The 16,248-nt window shown below is 50.3% G+C and overlaps 1 protein-coding gene and 1 non-coding gene across 6 annotated transcripts in view; both read left to right on the top strand.

The window, feature by feature from the left end:
- The window catches only part of MYOM3 (myomesin 3), a 52,958-nt gene extending 45,383 nt beyond the window's left edge, over nucleotides 1–7,575 (top strand). For all 5 annotated transcript variants that reach the window (XM_065930060.1, XM_065930064.1, XM_065930059.1 and 2 more), the window contains 8 exons: nucleotides 694–781; nucleotides 1,271–1,309; nucleotides 1,584–1,692; nucleotides 2,784–2,947; nucleotides 3,196–3,232; nucleotides 3,413–3,435; nucleotides 5,083–5,138; nucleotides 6,084–7,575. In XM_065930060.1, the coding sequence (XP_065786132.1) occupies nucleotides 694–781; nucleotides 1,271–1,309; nucleotides 1,584–1,692; nucleotides 2,784–2,947; nucleotides 3,196–3,232; nucleotides 3,413–3,435; nucleotides 5,083–5,138; nucleotides 6,084–6,344 (777 nt within the window). In that variant the 3' untranslated portion in view covers nucleotides 6,345–7,575. The remainder of the gene's footprint in view (nucleotides 1–693; nucleotides 782–1,270; nucleotides 1,310–1,583; nucleotides 1,693–2,783; nucleotides 2,948–3,195; nucleotides 3,233–3,412; nucleotides 3,436–5,082; nucleotides 5,139–6,083) is intronic.
- An 8,343-nt stretch (nucleotides 7,576–15,918) lies between these two features.
- Nucleotides 15,919–16,025, top strand: LOC136165653 (U6 spliceosomal RNA). The gene has a single exon (XR_010662657.1). It is a non-coding gene; the product is annotated as a U6 spliceosomal RNA (small nuclear RNA).
- Nucleotides 16,026–16,248: the final 223 nt, after the last annotated feature.

The following is a 16,248-nucleotide window of genomic DNA, read 5'->3' as shown; positions in this document are numbered from 1 at the left end:
TTTTTTTAAAGAAATATCTCTGCCTCAGATCCTGCCTCAAAGCATGCTATGTGGAGATGATTGCAAGGGGCCCTTTGACGGGTCAGGGAGGCAGATATCGCTCCCCTCCCCCCCACCACCCCAGCCCTTGGAGGAGATGCTGTGTAATGAGAGGGCACAGTTGACCTCTGACTTTGCTTTGAAAGCACAGCCCAGGTTCTTGCTTTGCTGAGTGTTGACCCAGGCTTGTCGAGGTTGACAAGCATGTGCCAATAAGGACCCCCTTGTCCTGAGCAAAAGAAAGCGCACCTCTTCTGAGAGATGCAGAGAGATGCCCCTCCATCCCGGGCCCCCCAGAAGTAGGGTAGCTCTGGTGGACGGTGCCCCCGGCTCAGCCCAGCTCTGCAAGGAGGACTGTCTGCTCTGCTCAGAGCAGCTGACTCAGAATCCCCCTGGGGGAGGGGAGAGGGGGAGGGGGCGTCTGTTTCTGCCCTCAGGTCTGCCTCCCTGCCCCACCTCTGGGCCCAGACGAGCCGAGAGCTTGGAATCAAAGGGCTCTGGAGCTGGAAGGAGCCAGAGATGGCCCATCACAGGGGGGTAAACTGAGCCCCGGCAGGAGAGTTAGGGGCAGGCCCGGAGCCCAGGCCTCCTAATTTACTGTCCATCGCTCTTTCTGGAACCCATGCCGATACCGCCGTCTCTCCTTCCTTCCAGTTGTCCAAAGAGGACCAGGGCGTTTACAGAGCGGAGGTTTCCGATGATCGCGGGGAGGACGATACCATCCTGGACCTCAGAGATGAAGGTAGGAGCTGGCGATGTCAGAGACGGGCCAGGAAGTCTCTCGCTGAACCAAGAGTTGCAGTCTGTCATCCCCGTGTCACTGGGGGCAACTGAGGCCCAAGGGGGTTAAGTGACCTACCCATGGCTGCACCGCAGGTCCGGGCCAGGAAGGGCCTGGCCTGTGTGATGCTGGAGCCCACGCTCACTGCCCTGACCCCCAGCGAGCCCAGGCTTCGTGATGTGAAGCCTGGGTTCTCTGCTCTGCCCCACAGTGGGCCCCAGGCCAGCAGCCTTAGCCTGCAGGAAAATTGTCAGGTCAGCCCATCTGTCCCCCGTCTGTATGGCCTCACCCCATCCGTCATGGAGTGCTCTGGGTCCCCTCCTCGCCCCTACGCCTGTGCCCTCAGAGCTGCTCATAAGCTCCACCAGCCTTTTTCAAGGCCAAGCCCACCCTGGTGCATCCCTCGGGGAGCCCCCCATATCAGCTGACCGTTCCGTCTTCTCCCTCCAGCCCTGGATGCCATCTTCACTGAGCTGGGCAGGATCGGTGGTAAGCAAGCCCCCCACTCCTCTTTGCCCAGCCCTGATCTGATGCCACATAGCCTCCGGGAGGCCTCCAGCCATCCTTGGCTGCCAGGGTGGGGTGGGTTTAGACTCCAACCTCAGAGACTGTGGCGGGGGGGGGAAGTTCCTGCCCCGTGACCACACTTGCCTTCCCCCCACCGCACCCCAGAGCAGGGGCGAGCTGGCTGCCCCCCAGATGTGATGCCCAAAGGGCCTTGGGGAAGACTCAGCCTTCTCCTCTGCCCTCCCCCCACCGCCAGCCCTCTCTGCGACCCCACTGAAAATCCAGGGGACGGAGGAAGGGATCCGGCTCTTCAGCAAGGTCAAGTACTACAACGTCAAGTACATGAAGACCACCTGGTTCCACAAGTAGGCTGCCCTTGCCCTGGGGTCCCAGGAGGGAGGGGGCCAGCACCCACCCCTGAGCCCAGCCGCCCCCACCCCTGGTCCACAGAAGGAGCCCAGGAAGGGGACAGCTGTCAGGGGCGAAGAAGGGAGGCTTCCCAGGGAAGGTGGGACCCCTGGTGCTGAGGACATTTTCCCAGTGTCTCCATGACTGCAGGAGAACCATTGTCTTAGAGCAGCGCCTGGGAACTGAGGGAGGGAAGGACTCAGGAAGGAAGGAAAGACAGGTGGTCAAGTGGGTCGTGGTAACTTGTGGGTCTCTGCAGCCTTAGCGCACTCAGGCAGCCAGGCTGGGGGGTGACAGGCAGGCAGAGGCACCTGGGGGGCTGACAGCTAACTTAGGGCCAGGCCTTGAAGGCAGGATCAGGCATCGGGGACTCAGCTGGAGCTAAGTGACCCCAGAGAGTTTGGGAGCAGAATTTTCCCTTACGTGCATACCTCAGCCTCGTGAAGCAGACATTACTGCACCCGTTCTATGGAGGAGGCTAGACTGATTTAGTCAAACTTGTCTTGTGAGTGAGACCAAGGCCAAGGTGAATTTCAGAGCAATAAAGCTCTTTCCCCGGAGTCTCTGAGCCCCGTGACTAAGCCCAGAAGTGTCGCCTTTGCAGCACTGGGGGCATGTGCCAGGTGTCTTTAGGTACGAAATTTAAGTAAAGAAGGAAGGGAGTGTATACAGTTTGTAAGAACCTGGGGCCAGTTATCGTGGGAGGAGCTCCTGGGAGGTTTTCAAGATGAGGAGAAGGATGAGGTGAGGAAGTGCCTCCCATGGGTGGGATGGAGGGAGGTGGCCACTGACTCTGGGACACCATTTTCTCAAGGTCCCAGCCTGCAGGACATGCCGCAAATAGAGACGCAACACTGGCACAAGCTTTGATGAATGATGAATGGATGAGTGGGTAGATACTTACCGACTGTCTCAGGGATGGTCAGCCCACACATCTGGAAATAAAACCCCAGGAGAGGAGTCTGGGGCAGGGGTGCCTGCAGCTGGGCAGGCAGCCAGCCTGTCCTGGGCACAGCCCTGTTAAGCATTTCTTTGCCCTCACGTTCAGAGAGAAACGCCTGGAGAGTGGCGACAGGGTGAGGGCTGGTACCACCTTGGATGAGATCTGGCTCCATATCCTGGATCCCAAGGACTCAGACAAGGGCAAATACATCCTGGAGATCGCCGCTGGGAAGGAAGTCAGGCAGCTCTCCGCCGACCTCTCAGGGCAAGGTGATCTCTCCACCCGTCTGTCCTTGGGGGAAACCTGTTTAGAAAACCCCCCAGCCTTTGGTGGGGGCTGGGGGGTACTCCCATCTCCCCACCCAGTCCTAGCACTGCCCCCAAGAGAATGCTGGAACAGAGAGGAGGAACTGTCACAGCTGAGCTTTGTACCTTCGGGTTGCAAAGGTCAGGGAGATGGAGTAGAGGGTGGGTAGGGGGGATGCTCTGACGCAGCTTTTCCCTTTTCCTTCTCATAGCTTTTGAGGATGCCCTGGCTGAGCACCAGAGACTGAAGTAAGTTCCCTTGGCGGCGTTTCCCAGTGCGATCAAGGCCCCTGGGGTGCACACACACAGGGCCCTTCCTGGGAGGTGCAGCTGGCTGGATCCGCCTTTCCCCTACCACCCCTCCCCCAACCCCGGGCAGGACTCTGCTTTAACAATCTGTTAAGCCCTTTTCCCATTTCTGTTTTCCAGAGCCTTGGCCATCATCGAGAAGAGTAAGTCCAGCCATATTCCGCGGTTTCCTTTTCTGAGTTGGGGGTGACTTCCCAGCCGCTCACAGCTCCTGGCAAGGCAGCTGGAGCCCCGGTTGCCCAGCTGTGTGGCTCTGGGCTGTCACAAAGCTGCCAGGAGACCTGGGGAGCAGCATGGAGACAGGCAGATAAGGAGTTGGAAGATACCTGAGACCGTGGTGCACCCAGCATCCAATCGGCTGATGTCAGAGGGACTCCGAAGGCAGGGGTAGACGGGACCGAGGCTGCGCTGGCCCTTCTGATTGAGGCCTGGGAGCGGACGACTTTAATGCTGAACCTGGTTCTGGCTGTGGGGCACTAGGACCTCATCTAATCCAGGACACAGTCTCTGAGCTGCCCAGAGGCACCACCAAGTCCATGCGCTGGAGCTTCATCAGGTCCCCACAACCAGTGCTAAACCACCCCGTTCCGGGAGGCTGGCTTGCTGGTCCCACTGACCCAGCAGTTACTATGGGACTTTTCAAGAGGGAAAGACCCCAGGCAGCCGAGCAAAGCCGCTCCAGACAATCTGAGAAAGGAAACCGACCATTTGCGGTCACGTGTAGGAGGAGGGATTAACCCTATACAGCTTCTTGTTCCCGAATGTCCCCACTTGGCAGGAAGTGCAGGCTGTTCGTAACTGAAATCTGGAAGGGGGTTGGTCATCTAGGGTCTAAGGGCAGTGAGGAGCCCTCACAGGGGGCGGCCACCTTGGTGAGAGGACCAGAGGCTGAAGACCCAACTCAGCCCATCACATCTCTAATTACTTCCGTCCCACAACCCATCCTGGGATTCTGAGTCTCAGGACAGGACACCCACCCCAGGGCCCTACCAGCAGGAGCCTAGACTCACCATTTGTGGTCGCCGGGACTTGTGAAGTCCAGAGTCTAGGGTGATGGATTGTTCCCTGGTGAACATTAAGCCTACATGAAGGTCCATCTCTCCCCCTCCCCCAACCTTGATCCAGGGTCCTTCTCCCCTACATCCATTGCGGACACCAACCGCTTCAAGGGTCTTTGCATATCCCCCCAGTCATGATCCAGGGGCCGTTCCCACAGTCTCGATTTCAGCATAAGGGATATGTTGGCTTTCTGCTTAGTGATTGGTGAAGGAAATGGCAACGCACTCCAGTATTCTTGCCTGGAAAATGTCATGGATGGAGGAGCCTGGTAGACTATAGTCCATGGGGTCACAAAGAGTCGGACACGACTGAGCGACTTAACCTTAACTTAACTTCTCTTCCTGCCCAACCACTGGGGCCACCAGGTCCCCTCCCTTGACCAGAATCAGTGTCCCAAAAGCTTCCTTCTGGTTCCCTCCCTCAGCTGGATCATCACACCTGTTGTGTGCACTTTGCCAGTTTAAGGCTCAGAGCAATCTTATTCACCTTCTCTCCCAGTTCTCAAGGGGAAGGGCACCTCCCTATCACCTCCAGGTACCACTGACCATGATATTAATCTCAAGTCAATGACAGAAACATTATGTCCTCTGTCTGCAAGGAAATAACATAATACAAGTTTAAAGATGTCCACCCCAAACAATGCCAATAGGAAAAGAAGCATTGCTGAAAAATAAACCACCACTCCAGGTAAACGTTCATCACGCGGGGGGTCTCATTTTTCTCCCTTCCAGATCGTGCCAAAGTGGTGAGGGGGCTGCCGGACGTGGCCACGATCATGGAAGACAAGGTACTGACGGTCCCCGGCCCACAGTCAGCGGCCCCACCCTGGGCTCCCTCCCGCACCCCCCATAGAGCGCAGAACAACAGGGCACTGTGGACCCCAGAGCCCGAGGGCTGCTTCCGCCGGAGTCTGGCTTAGCGGCCATCCCTCGATGGTCACACGTGGGTGTGGCCTGGGGCGGGGGGTGCTGGCCCCAGCTTCACCCCATCTCTCCAGGGCGCCCCAGATGTCACGGGCTTCGACTCAATGAGCCCTGAGAAGCCCTTTCCGAACTGAAATTATGCAAGTCTAATATTCTAGAAAATAACAGCTCACGTCTTCATGTTGCTCCCCTTGTACCAGACACTGTTCCATTTTTTAACCATGGAGGCAACCACATGGAAGAGTGCGTTGTTACTGGTCACCCTTTATAACTGAGGGAACGGAGGCCCAGAGAGGTTAAGGGGCCTAGCTAAGGGCACACAGCTTAAAAGAACAGTGCTGGCTGCGAGTCACACCCAGACAGCCCAGCTCCAGACTCCGGGCGTTTGCCCATTACACTACAGGGCTCTGCACCGAGACACTGCTCTCCTGAGCATCTTCAAGCTCAATTCTTAACATCTTATGTTAAAGCAATCTAGGCTTATTTCCCTGGTAAAATCATAATGAAATGTACAACAGAAGGCAATAAAGCAAAGTCCAGGCCACTCTAGGGCAGGTCACTGCTCCAGTAATAAAGATCTGAAATTCTAGCAAGCATTCCTCTAGGATGAAGTTGAGAATGGAGGATGTGGGCCTACAGTAAAATGTCTCCCTTTAGTGTTATTACTTTATGGGTTACAATAAAGCACACATAATTAACGTGTCACAGGGAGCAACTTGTACTGGGAGCTCCCTGGGAGCGTGAAGGTGATGCCAAGGGTTAGTCCCAGAGGATGAAACTGACTGGTCCTTTCCTGTCCTTTCACACAGACCCTGTGCCTGACCTGCGTCGTCTCAGGAGATCCTGCCCCTGAAATCTATTGGCTGAAGAATGACCAGCCGGTCACCTTCCTGGACCGCTACCACATGGATGTGAAGGGGACAGAGGTCACCATCACCATCGAGAAGGTCAAAAGTGAGGACAGCGGGCGGTACGGTGTCTTCGTCAAGAACAAATATGGGTCTGAGACGGGCCAGGTGACCATCAGCGTGTTTAAGCATGGGGAAGAGGAAAAGATGCTGAAGATGTGACGGTCGGATTCAACTGCAGCCTGAGGTCTAGTCCGGGCTGGACTAGGAGGGTCAACCAGAGGGTCACAGCCTGGCACAGGCCACGGGGTGAGACTGGAGGGGAGGGGCCAGGGCAGAACCCAGGGCATGGGAGTGGCTGGAGTGGACACACCCAAGTGGAGAAGCGAAGATGGGGTGCCGGGAGGCCTGCAGGACTGCAGGATCAGGACTGGACTTGGACTGGAAGACTTACGTGCTCAACTGTTTCAACTCTAAACTCTCCGTGAGCCTTGCCTTTTTCATCTATCAAATGGGGATTCCTACTCCTAGGGATTGTTTTTGAAAACTCTATGAAATCATGTATCAGTGGTTCTCAATGAGAGGCAATTTTGTCCCCTAGGAAACAGTCAGCAGTGTCCAAATTTAGGGTTGTCACAACTTGGGTGTCCACTGGCGTCTAGTAGATAGAAGTCAGGAATGCTGCTAAATATGATAGCTCCCTGCCACGTAGAATTCAACCTTAAATGACAACAGTGCTGAGGCTAATGCACCCAGCCATAAACGGATGTATCATAATACCCCTCTTTGAGGATACTGTATTTTCGATGAAGTTCAGCAAACATTCATTTGAAGTCTAGCATATGCCAAGCTTTTGGATGGCCCTGGGAGCACAAAGGTGTAGGCCCCCCCCTCAAGGGCACCTCAGCCCAGGAGAAGAGACAGACCTGGGTGCAGATGACTTCAGGACAAGTCAGATGATTGGAATTCTAAAAGGTCCAGATAAAGTTCCACTGGTGGTCAGAGGAGGGAGGCAGGTGTTGGTCCCAACTAGGGAAGGTGAGCTTTAAAACACCTTCATGGAATTAGCGGAATGGGTTGTTAGGTCCTAAAAAATGAGTGGGATGTGGTGATGGTCATGGGAGGAGATTTCGGGAGCGGGGCTGGTGAGAGCAAAGGTGAGGCATGGAGGTGATACCGCCTGGGCAGCCTGGGACACCACATTAGAGTTCAGACCTTCAGGACCCCCAGCTCAGGGCCTTTGCCTGGCAGGACACAAACTGGTTGGCCTTGCTTGCTTGACCTCATACAGAGCTGGGCATTTCACCACCCTCCGGTTTCCTTGTTTAAAATCAGATGGGGAGGGGAAAGTGTTTATAAAGTTAGAGGTGTTTGTTGTAAAATTTTGGATAACCTTGAAAATGATGAAAGAGAAAATAAAACTCATCTGCACTCTCAATACCAGAATATAACACCCACCTCTGATTGCTGAAATGATTTCTGAATTTAAAGATAAAATGAATCACTCCTGCATTCACCACCTACACGCGCATCAAGGCATGATGGGTAGCTTATACCCCCAGCAGCTACAGGTGCAGTTCAGGCCAGGTGTTCAGTGATGACAGTGGGGGGCAAGGGGCCAGGGGTCCTGCCGTGCCTGGCTGGGAATCAATATGAAGAACTGAGTGGGTCTTGGAGGCAAACACAGCCAGGCTTGAAGCCAAGATCTCTCTGTGTGATCTTGGCCATTTTTTTCCCCTTTTCTCTGGGCCTTGATTTTTCATCCATAAAACAAATCTGAAAGATCATTTTTGAAGGCCCTTTCAGCTGACACTAAGATTTTTATTATTTCCCAGAACTTGGTTCTCCTTTGCTTTTCTCTTCTGATGACAATGTGATGAAGAAAAAGGTCCTGCCCTCATTCACTCTCCCAGTCTCATACTTGGAATCTCAGAGGAGAGAGTCGGCTTCTTTTATTTGTCCATGAAAAATGTTTCAAATTTCAAAGAAATCGGGAAGCACGGTATCCATGCACTTTATTCCTAAAACCAGAGCGGCCTGACATATGCTTACATAGGTTCTTCATCTTCACACAGAGCACCTCCTCTTCTCCTTTGTATGATCATCGCCCCAACACAGGGAGGCAGGCAGAAGCTGTGATGGTGACAATAAATTGCATAGGTCAGCACTTAGAAGGTTATGAAGCATTTTCATGTCTCAATGCTCATCAGATCCAATGGAACATCATCATTGGCCACATTTTTACAGACATGACAGTTGAGAACCAAAGTGGTACATGGCAGAGTTGGGACAAGAACCGGAGCCCCTGGGTCCTGGTTTGGAGGACGTTCTGCTCTGCTACCCTGCCCATGATCAATGCAGAGGGGTACACAGGAACAGGGTCTTCCCTTGTGGCTCAGCTGGCAAAAAAAAAAAAAAAAAAAAAATCCACCTGCAATGCGGGAAACCTGGGTTTGATGCCTGGTTTGGGAAGGTCCCCTGGAGAAGGGAAAGGCTACCTACTCCAGTATTCTATCCTGGAGAATTCCATGCACTGTATAGTCCATGGGATCGCAAAGAGTCGCACATGACTGGGTGACTTTCACTTTCACTTTACACCGAGTCCAGAGCCCAGAGCTGAACTCTTGCTGTGGATCTCACTAAATTCCTGAGAATCACCAAAGTGCTGCGTGAGCAGATCAGTGACCAGGTGGATAAATGGAGGTGGCTTCTTGGCCCCAGTGTCCAGAACAGTAAAAATGTTCCCCACGGGAAGGCAGGAGGCAATACAAGGGTCCCCAGCAAGCTGTCACCTTCTTGCCAGAGAAGTACCTGCCGGGTTGACCCTGATTGAAACGTGGTGTGATCGCCCCTGTTGGTGGGGAGTGGGTTTTGCAGTCTAAGAAGCAGCTCAGAAGCAGTGCGTCGTTAGACCGATGTTGGGAGCTCCTTGACTTGGTGACAAGCCAATTTGGGAGCAGGAGCTGGTCCCTGCTGTGCTGCATATGAACAGTTTTTCTTTGTCCAGTCTCCTTCGATAGGGTGTCCTGCCTCTTGGAGCAATCTTGCTGAAGACCGGGATCCTCACTGTCCTTGTTCGCTCCGCTCTCTTTGCTCTGCTCTACCTTCTACAGAAGCCAGGCTCAGCCAGTTTTTCCATTGGGCCCCCAGCTAGGAGGACTGTGGACCGGGAAGGTCAAGGGCGGGGCAGTGGGGATGGAGGTCCCTAGGACCTTTCCCTGTTCCCTGTCTCAGCTCCTCCCGCTTAATCCCAAGCAAACTTCAAGTACCACTCAGGTGAGAGAACTAGCGCTAGGACACTGCGCATGCATGCGCATGCTTAGTCGCTCAGGCGTGTCCAACTCTTGCAACCCCATGGACTACAGCCCGCCAGGCTCCTCTGTCCATGGGATTCTCCAGGCAAGAATACCAGAGTGGGTTGCCATTTCCTTCTCCAAGGGATCTTCCCAACCCAGGGATCGAACCCAAGTCTCCTGCATTGCAGTCAGACTCTTTAACCACTGAGCTAGGAGGTGGGAGAAAGGGCCTTCCTGAAGAATATTGTGATTTAAAAAAAAAAAAAAAAAAACACAACTTTCTGTCTGGTCTTTGTTCTTGGTTTGGAATATATAGCTCCTAAACCCTTGGGATCTCCAGGGTGGAGTCTCCAGACGGATCTTCAGACAAAAGAGCATCTTTTGTATGCTGATGAGATGGTTGGTGACTGGGGGCCCGTAGATAGCTTCACGATTGGGAGTTGGTTACCAGAAAGATCAAGGTAGGACTAGAGGGTTGGAACTTTCAACCCTCCAGCCACCTCCATTGCCTTCTAGAGAGGGGAGAGAGATGAGAGATTGAGTTACTCCCCAATGGCCAATGATTTAATGAATCATGCTTTAGTGCTGAAAACTCCATTAAAAATGGCTGAACGACAAGATTTCGGGGGCTTTTGGGTTTGTGGACAAATGGAGGTGCTGGGAGGGTGGTTCACTTGAGAGCCCCCCAATCCTCTACCCCCCACCCCGAGAACCTCTTCCACTAGGTTGTCCACTTGTATCCTTTACAATAAACCAGCCACTGTAAGTAACAAGTTTCCCTGAGTTTTGTGAGCCATTCCTGCAGATTATCCACTGAGGAAGGAGTCGTGGGAACGCCTGGTTTATAGCCAGTTGGTCAGAAGTACAGGTGATAACCTGGGACTGCTGTCTGACATGCGGGCAACCTTGTGGGACTGACCCCTTAAACCCGTGGAGCTGACTCTCCCTCTGAGCGGTCAGTCAGAACTGAACTGAACTGAACTGAACTGTAGGGCCCACGGTCGGCGTCTGGAGACTTGGAGAACTGGTTGTTCGTGTTGAAAAAACTCACACATTTTGTGTCCGAAGTGCTGTGAGCCAAAGCAGCTCAGAGTTATGAATCAACCACCTTCCCATGGGTTCCTTTCCATCTCCATCTAATTCTATATTTCCTGAGCACAGGGTAGGTGGTTGGTGGCACTCCATTATTCAGTGAACCCAGGCACCCCAGCTTCACCTCTTTCCTATTCTGTAGCCTGAACCACTGGCCTTGACTTCATCCTCCTCTCCTGTCCCCGAGAGCCTCCACTCCTGCCCCCAGCCTGGGTTACTTCCAGCATCCCGCTTTCTGAACCCCTCTGATTCTTCCACAGCTACAATTCCCACTTTCTCCTTGTGTTATACTTTTACTGGTTCATCCTGGGAAGCATCTCAGTTGGGTTCAACCTGATCCCTGGTACCCTTGTAACCAAGCAAAACCCTATGGAGCCTTCCCAAGACAGATCCCTTGCCCATATCCTCTGCATTAGCTCCTCTCTGAAGTACCTAGATAATAGTATCTGATGCATATTTCCTGAGTTTTTCAGATACTAAAACCACAACCAAATGGGAAAAAATTGACTACTTGATGATCATGAGTACATAACTCACAGACCCTCTAGTGCCTAAAGATTGAGCACCTTCAGAGAATTGGGCATGAATGCACCCCACACCCTGGGATGCCCCTCCCCCACCTCGCCTTTAAAAAAAGTTTGCTGAAATCCTTCGGGGGGGGGGGGCGGGGGGGTTCAGGGTTTTAGAGCACAAGTCCCCCGCCTTCCTTTACAAAATATGCTGCATTTTCTTTCACCATATTCCTCGGTTGATAGCTGGCTCTGCTGCTCCTGGGCGAAGGGACTCAAGTCTGGTTTGGTAACACCTTTGGGGCTTAGAAATTTAGGAACTTTTGCCTCTTATCTGTGTGTGTTAAGTCACTCAGTCGTGTCCAACTCTTTGCAACCTGATGCACTGCAGCTCGCCTGGTTCCTTGGTCCATGGGATTCACCAGGCAAGAATACTGGAGTGCACAGCCATTCCCTTCTCCGGGGGATCTTCCTGACCCAAGGATCGAACCCTAGTCTCCAGCCTTGCAAGCAGATTCTTTAGCAACTGAGCCACCAGGGAAGCCCATCTGGCAAAGCCCACCAGCAAACACACAGTCCCAGCATGCTCCAGGAACCCTCCGCTGATCTCCAGGCATGCTGGGCTTCCAGGGAGCCAGGCCAGACAGAGGCTGAAGGAAGGCCCGCCAGCCAGTGGGTTCCCCCTCTATCACCCCAGCAGTCCCCTGCACCCACACCCGTGATGCCACCTTTCACACACCAACCCCGGGCGCTGATCCTTGGCCTGAAGCACTGAGAGCTGTAAACAGGAAGCGCTTGAGAAGCAAGAACCCTGGTGGGAAAGATGCCCGGCCTGTGTGATAATTAACCTCTCCCCACTGGGCCTCAGCCACCGCGCATCAGATGCTTTCAATACCTTAAAACTTCCAAAGCACTTCAAGCAACTTGGGTGACATTTGCACGCCAAAAATAGTTTCAGAAGCCACACTCCCCAGATGTCTCTAGCTAGAGGAAGCCAGATAGTTTATTTTGAGCGTTTGAGAAAAGTTTCGATTCTGAGGCGGGAGGCGTTTCAGCCAAGAAGGGCCCTGGCTTGAGAGCAAAACAAATTGCACAGCCTGCAAGGAATGTGCCCCTCCTCTCCTGGGCCTCCCAGAAGCCCTTGCACCCCCGGGCTGACTTTCTAGCACTGCTTCCTGTCCTAGCAGATCTAAAGAAAGAGAAACACGGGGCCACACAAGAGCCTTTTCATTCCAATTATAGAAATGTTTGTGGTGAAAGGAGCCTTTGGGTTTGCTTTAAAATACTCCAGTTTAAAAAAAAAAAAAAAAAAAAACTTCAGAGGAAAAGGAATAAAGGGAAATAAATGAAAAAGTAAAACTGATAATTCTTGAAATGGATAGTGGGTACATGGGTACCATGCTCTCTACTTTTGCACTTATTTAGAATTTTTTCATAATAAAAAAAATGTTAAAGATTCCACAAGAAACAAACCCTTGGCCATCTTTTCATCTGGAGTCATATGAGTCATTTATCCAGGAATTAGACACAAGGTGTCTAATTGTCAAGGACATTAGACACAGGTGAGTGAGCACAGCCATTGGTCTCTGGCAGGCAACTTATGCAGCCTGCTCTTTTTCAATCACACGAATTAAAATTAATGGTAATGTAGGCATCTGGTCTCATCACTTCATGGGAAATAGATGGGAAGACAGTGGCAGACTTTACTTTTTGGGCTCCAAAATCATTGCAGATGGTGATTGCAGCCATGAAATTAAAAGACGCTTACTCCTTGGAAGGAAAGTTATGACCAACCTAGATAGCATATTAAAAAGCAGAGACATTAATTTGCCAACAAAGGTCTGTCTAGTCAAGGCTTTGGTTTTTCCAGTGGTCATGTATGGATGTGAGAGTTGGACTGTGAAGAAAGCTGAGTGCCGAAAAATTGATGCTTTTGAAATGGGTGTTGAAGAAGACTCTTGAGAGTCCCTTGGACTGCAAGAAGATCCAACCAGTCCATCTTAGGAGATCAGTCCTGGATGTTCATTGGAAGGACTGATGTTGAAGCTGAAACTCCAATACTTTGGCCACCTCATGGGAAGTTGACTCATTGGAAAGACCCTGATGCTGGGAGGGATTGGGGGCAGGAGAAGGGGACGACAGAGGATGAGATGGCTGGATGGCATCACCGACTCAATGGACATGAGTTTGAGTAGACTCTGGGAGTTGGTGATGGACAGGGAGGCCTGGTGTGCTGCGATTCATGGGGTTGCAAAGAGTCGGACACGACTGAGCGACTGAACTGAATTGAGGTGTCCTGCAAGAAATAATGATCAAGTCATGACTAAAGTGTTTTTTAAAAAATTACACATCCCAGCGATCCCGTTGACTCTGCATTCATTCAGCACAAGCTTGGCTGAGCTTACTACGTGGCAAGAATATAGAGAAAGCTTGGCGCTTATAATCTGAGATCCAGTTTTGCTTTACTTGACGTGTGTGGCTTAGTTAAGTCATTTAAAATTTCTGTATCTCGTCTGTAAAGGAGGGCTGCTATGAGAATTAAATGAGGGGATGCTTGCCGAGTAACTAGCGTGGAGACTGAGAGGATCGAAATAAATGGCAGATTTCCCCACCCACCCACTCCCTGCAATCACAGTTGCTGGGGAAGATAGAGGGGCTGATCCAGCTCCCACAGAATTCAACAGTTCCTTCTGCACTTTTTTGACTGATGACAGTACGGACACTTCCAGAGACAAGAGCCCACAACCTCACACGGAATTTTTAAAGTAGCATCTGTTGTATCCTTCCAATGATAGGAATGATAAATGGTTGTCGTAGAAAAATTGGACAAGACAGAAAGGAACCAAGAAGAAAAGCAAAAATATCCATAAGCGCAATAGTCTTGTGTTTGCCCATGGAGGCAGGGAGGGAGAGGGAGGGATTGGGAGTTTGGGAATAGCAGATGTAAGGTATTATATATAGGATAGATTAACACCAAGGTCCTACTGTATAGCACAGGGAACTATGTTAAATATCCTGTGATGAAACATATGGAAAAGAATATGAAAATAAAATATATTTGTATAACTGAATCCCTTTGCTATAGAGCCGAAATTAACACAACATTGCAAATCAACTATACTTCAAAAACATTTTTTAAAATAAATCCATAAACCTGCCAACCAGAAATAAGTACAATGGAATGGCTGTTTAATAGTTAGCCTAACAGATATTCTCAGCTCTTCTCCATTACCACCTCCACTCTAGAGACTGGGAAAGTGAAATATTCACTTTCCCAGGCTCCTTTGCAGCCGGGAGCAGCCACGGAACACAGCTCTGGTCAAAGAGACCTAAAGAGAAATCTGCTGGGGCCCTTTGGTAGGGTCTTCATGTTCCTGATAGAGGAGGCAGACACTGCAGACTCCAGACTGCTCCCCTTCCTCCCTCCTGCCTCAGATGCAGACACGATGCCTGGAGCTGGCACAGCCATTTTGTGACCATAAAGAAAAGAGGATTGCAGAGATGCCAGCCCAAGATCACCAAGCTGCTGATGCCAGGTTCCCAGATCCCCAGAAAACTTATGAGTGAAAAGGCACCATAAGTCAAGTTTTCCAATCCTTTGAGCTAAGATTCACACACAACTTATTAATATGTTTTTGATAGATTTCCTACCAGTCTTAACAGAATTGAGAATTCTTACCATTTTACATTTTGAGTTTTTTCCTATGACACAAAATCATAAAAGTTTTTTCACACCACCAAAAACATTCCAAAACCCCATATTAATGTTTGTCTAACATGTAACTATATATCATTTCCATGTTGCCAGAAATAGTTTCCAATTTTTCTCTAGTAATTAAGACTGGGATGACTATCCTCATATATAAATCTTTGCCTGCATCTCTGAAAAATCCTCTAAGATATCTAGATGAGGAACTACTAAGTCAAAGGACATGCATTACTAGGTCAAAAGCAGACTAGTTACATGGCAGGAGTGGAGGCCAGCAAACAACTGATGGTACCCTGGCCTTCCCCTCAGGGATACAAATCAAAAGTTAGTCAATCATTCAATATATATTTATTGAGTAGCTACTTCACTCCAGGCTTTCTGCTGGAGGATGGTGATACCGTGATGACTGAAACAGACATGGGTCCTGCCCACATGGGAAATACCATTTCTCAGATAGCTGCCCAGAAGGACGGTGACTGGTTTTTATTGAACCATGGCCAAGTAATGAATGGAGACACTCACCATAAAGCTAAAAAGCAAAAACCAACTGAGAAAAATATTTGTGATCTATACTTTGTCAACAAAGGTCCATCTAGTCAAGGCCATGATTTTTCCAGTGGTCATGTATGAATGTAAGAGTTGGATTACTGAAAGCTGAGTACCAAAGAATTGATGCTTTTGAAGTGTGGAATTGGAGAAGACACTTGAGAGTCCCTTGGACTGCAAGGAGATCCAACCAGTCTATCCTAAAGGAAATCAGTCCTGGGTGTTCATTGGAAGGACTGATTTTGAAGCTGAAACTCCAATACTTTGGCCACCTGTTGTGAAGAGCTGACTCATTTGAAAAGACCCTGATGCTGGGAAAGATTGAGGGCAGGAGGAGAAGGGGACGACAGAGGATGAGATGGTTGGATGGCATCACCAGCTCAATGGAAATGGGTTTGGGTGGACTCCAGGAGTTGGTGATGGACAGGGAGGCCTGGCGTGCTGTGGTTCATGGGGTCACAAAGAGTCGGACATGACTAAGCAACTGAACTGAACTGATATGGAAAGTATAAGGCTCATGCTTAATATATAATTACAGTCCAAATATATCATGACTGGTATGCTATCACCAAAACTAATGAAAAACATTTAGATGTGTGAAGAGATGTTCAGGATAGGTATTAAAAATCAAAAGGCAGATTTCAGTGCTCGCTTAGGCAGCACATATACTAAAATTAGAACGATACAGAGAAGATGAGCATGGCCCCTGTGCAAGGATGACGCGCAAATTCATGAAGCATTCCATATTTTTGAAGCTGTGGTACATATACACAATGGAATATTACTCAGCCATTAAAAAGAATTCATTTGAATCAGTTCTAATGAGATGGATGAAACTGGATCCCATTATACAGAGTGAAGTAAGCCAGAAAGATAAAGACCAATACAGTATACTAATGCATATATATGGAATTTAAAAAGATGGTAATGATAACCCTATATGCAAAATAGAAAAAGAGACACAGATGTACAGA

The sequence above is a fragment of the Muntiacus reevesi genome, chromosome 3 (genome assembly GCF_963930625.1).
Source record: "Muntiacus reevesi chromosome 3, mMunRee1.1, whole genome shotgun sequence".
Classification (NCBI taxonomy): Eukaryota; Metazoa; Chordata; class Mammalia; order Artiodactyla; family Cervidae; genus Muntiacus; species Muntiacus reevesi.
Note: the sequence above shows the minus strand (reverse complement) of the source record. Positions and strands in the feature narration are given on the sequence as shown.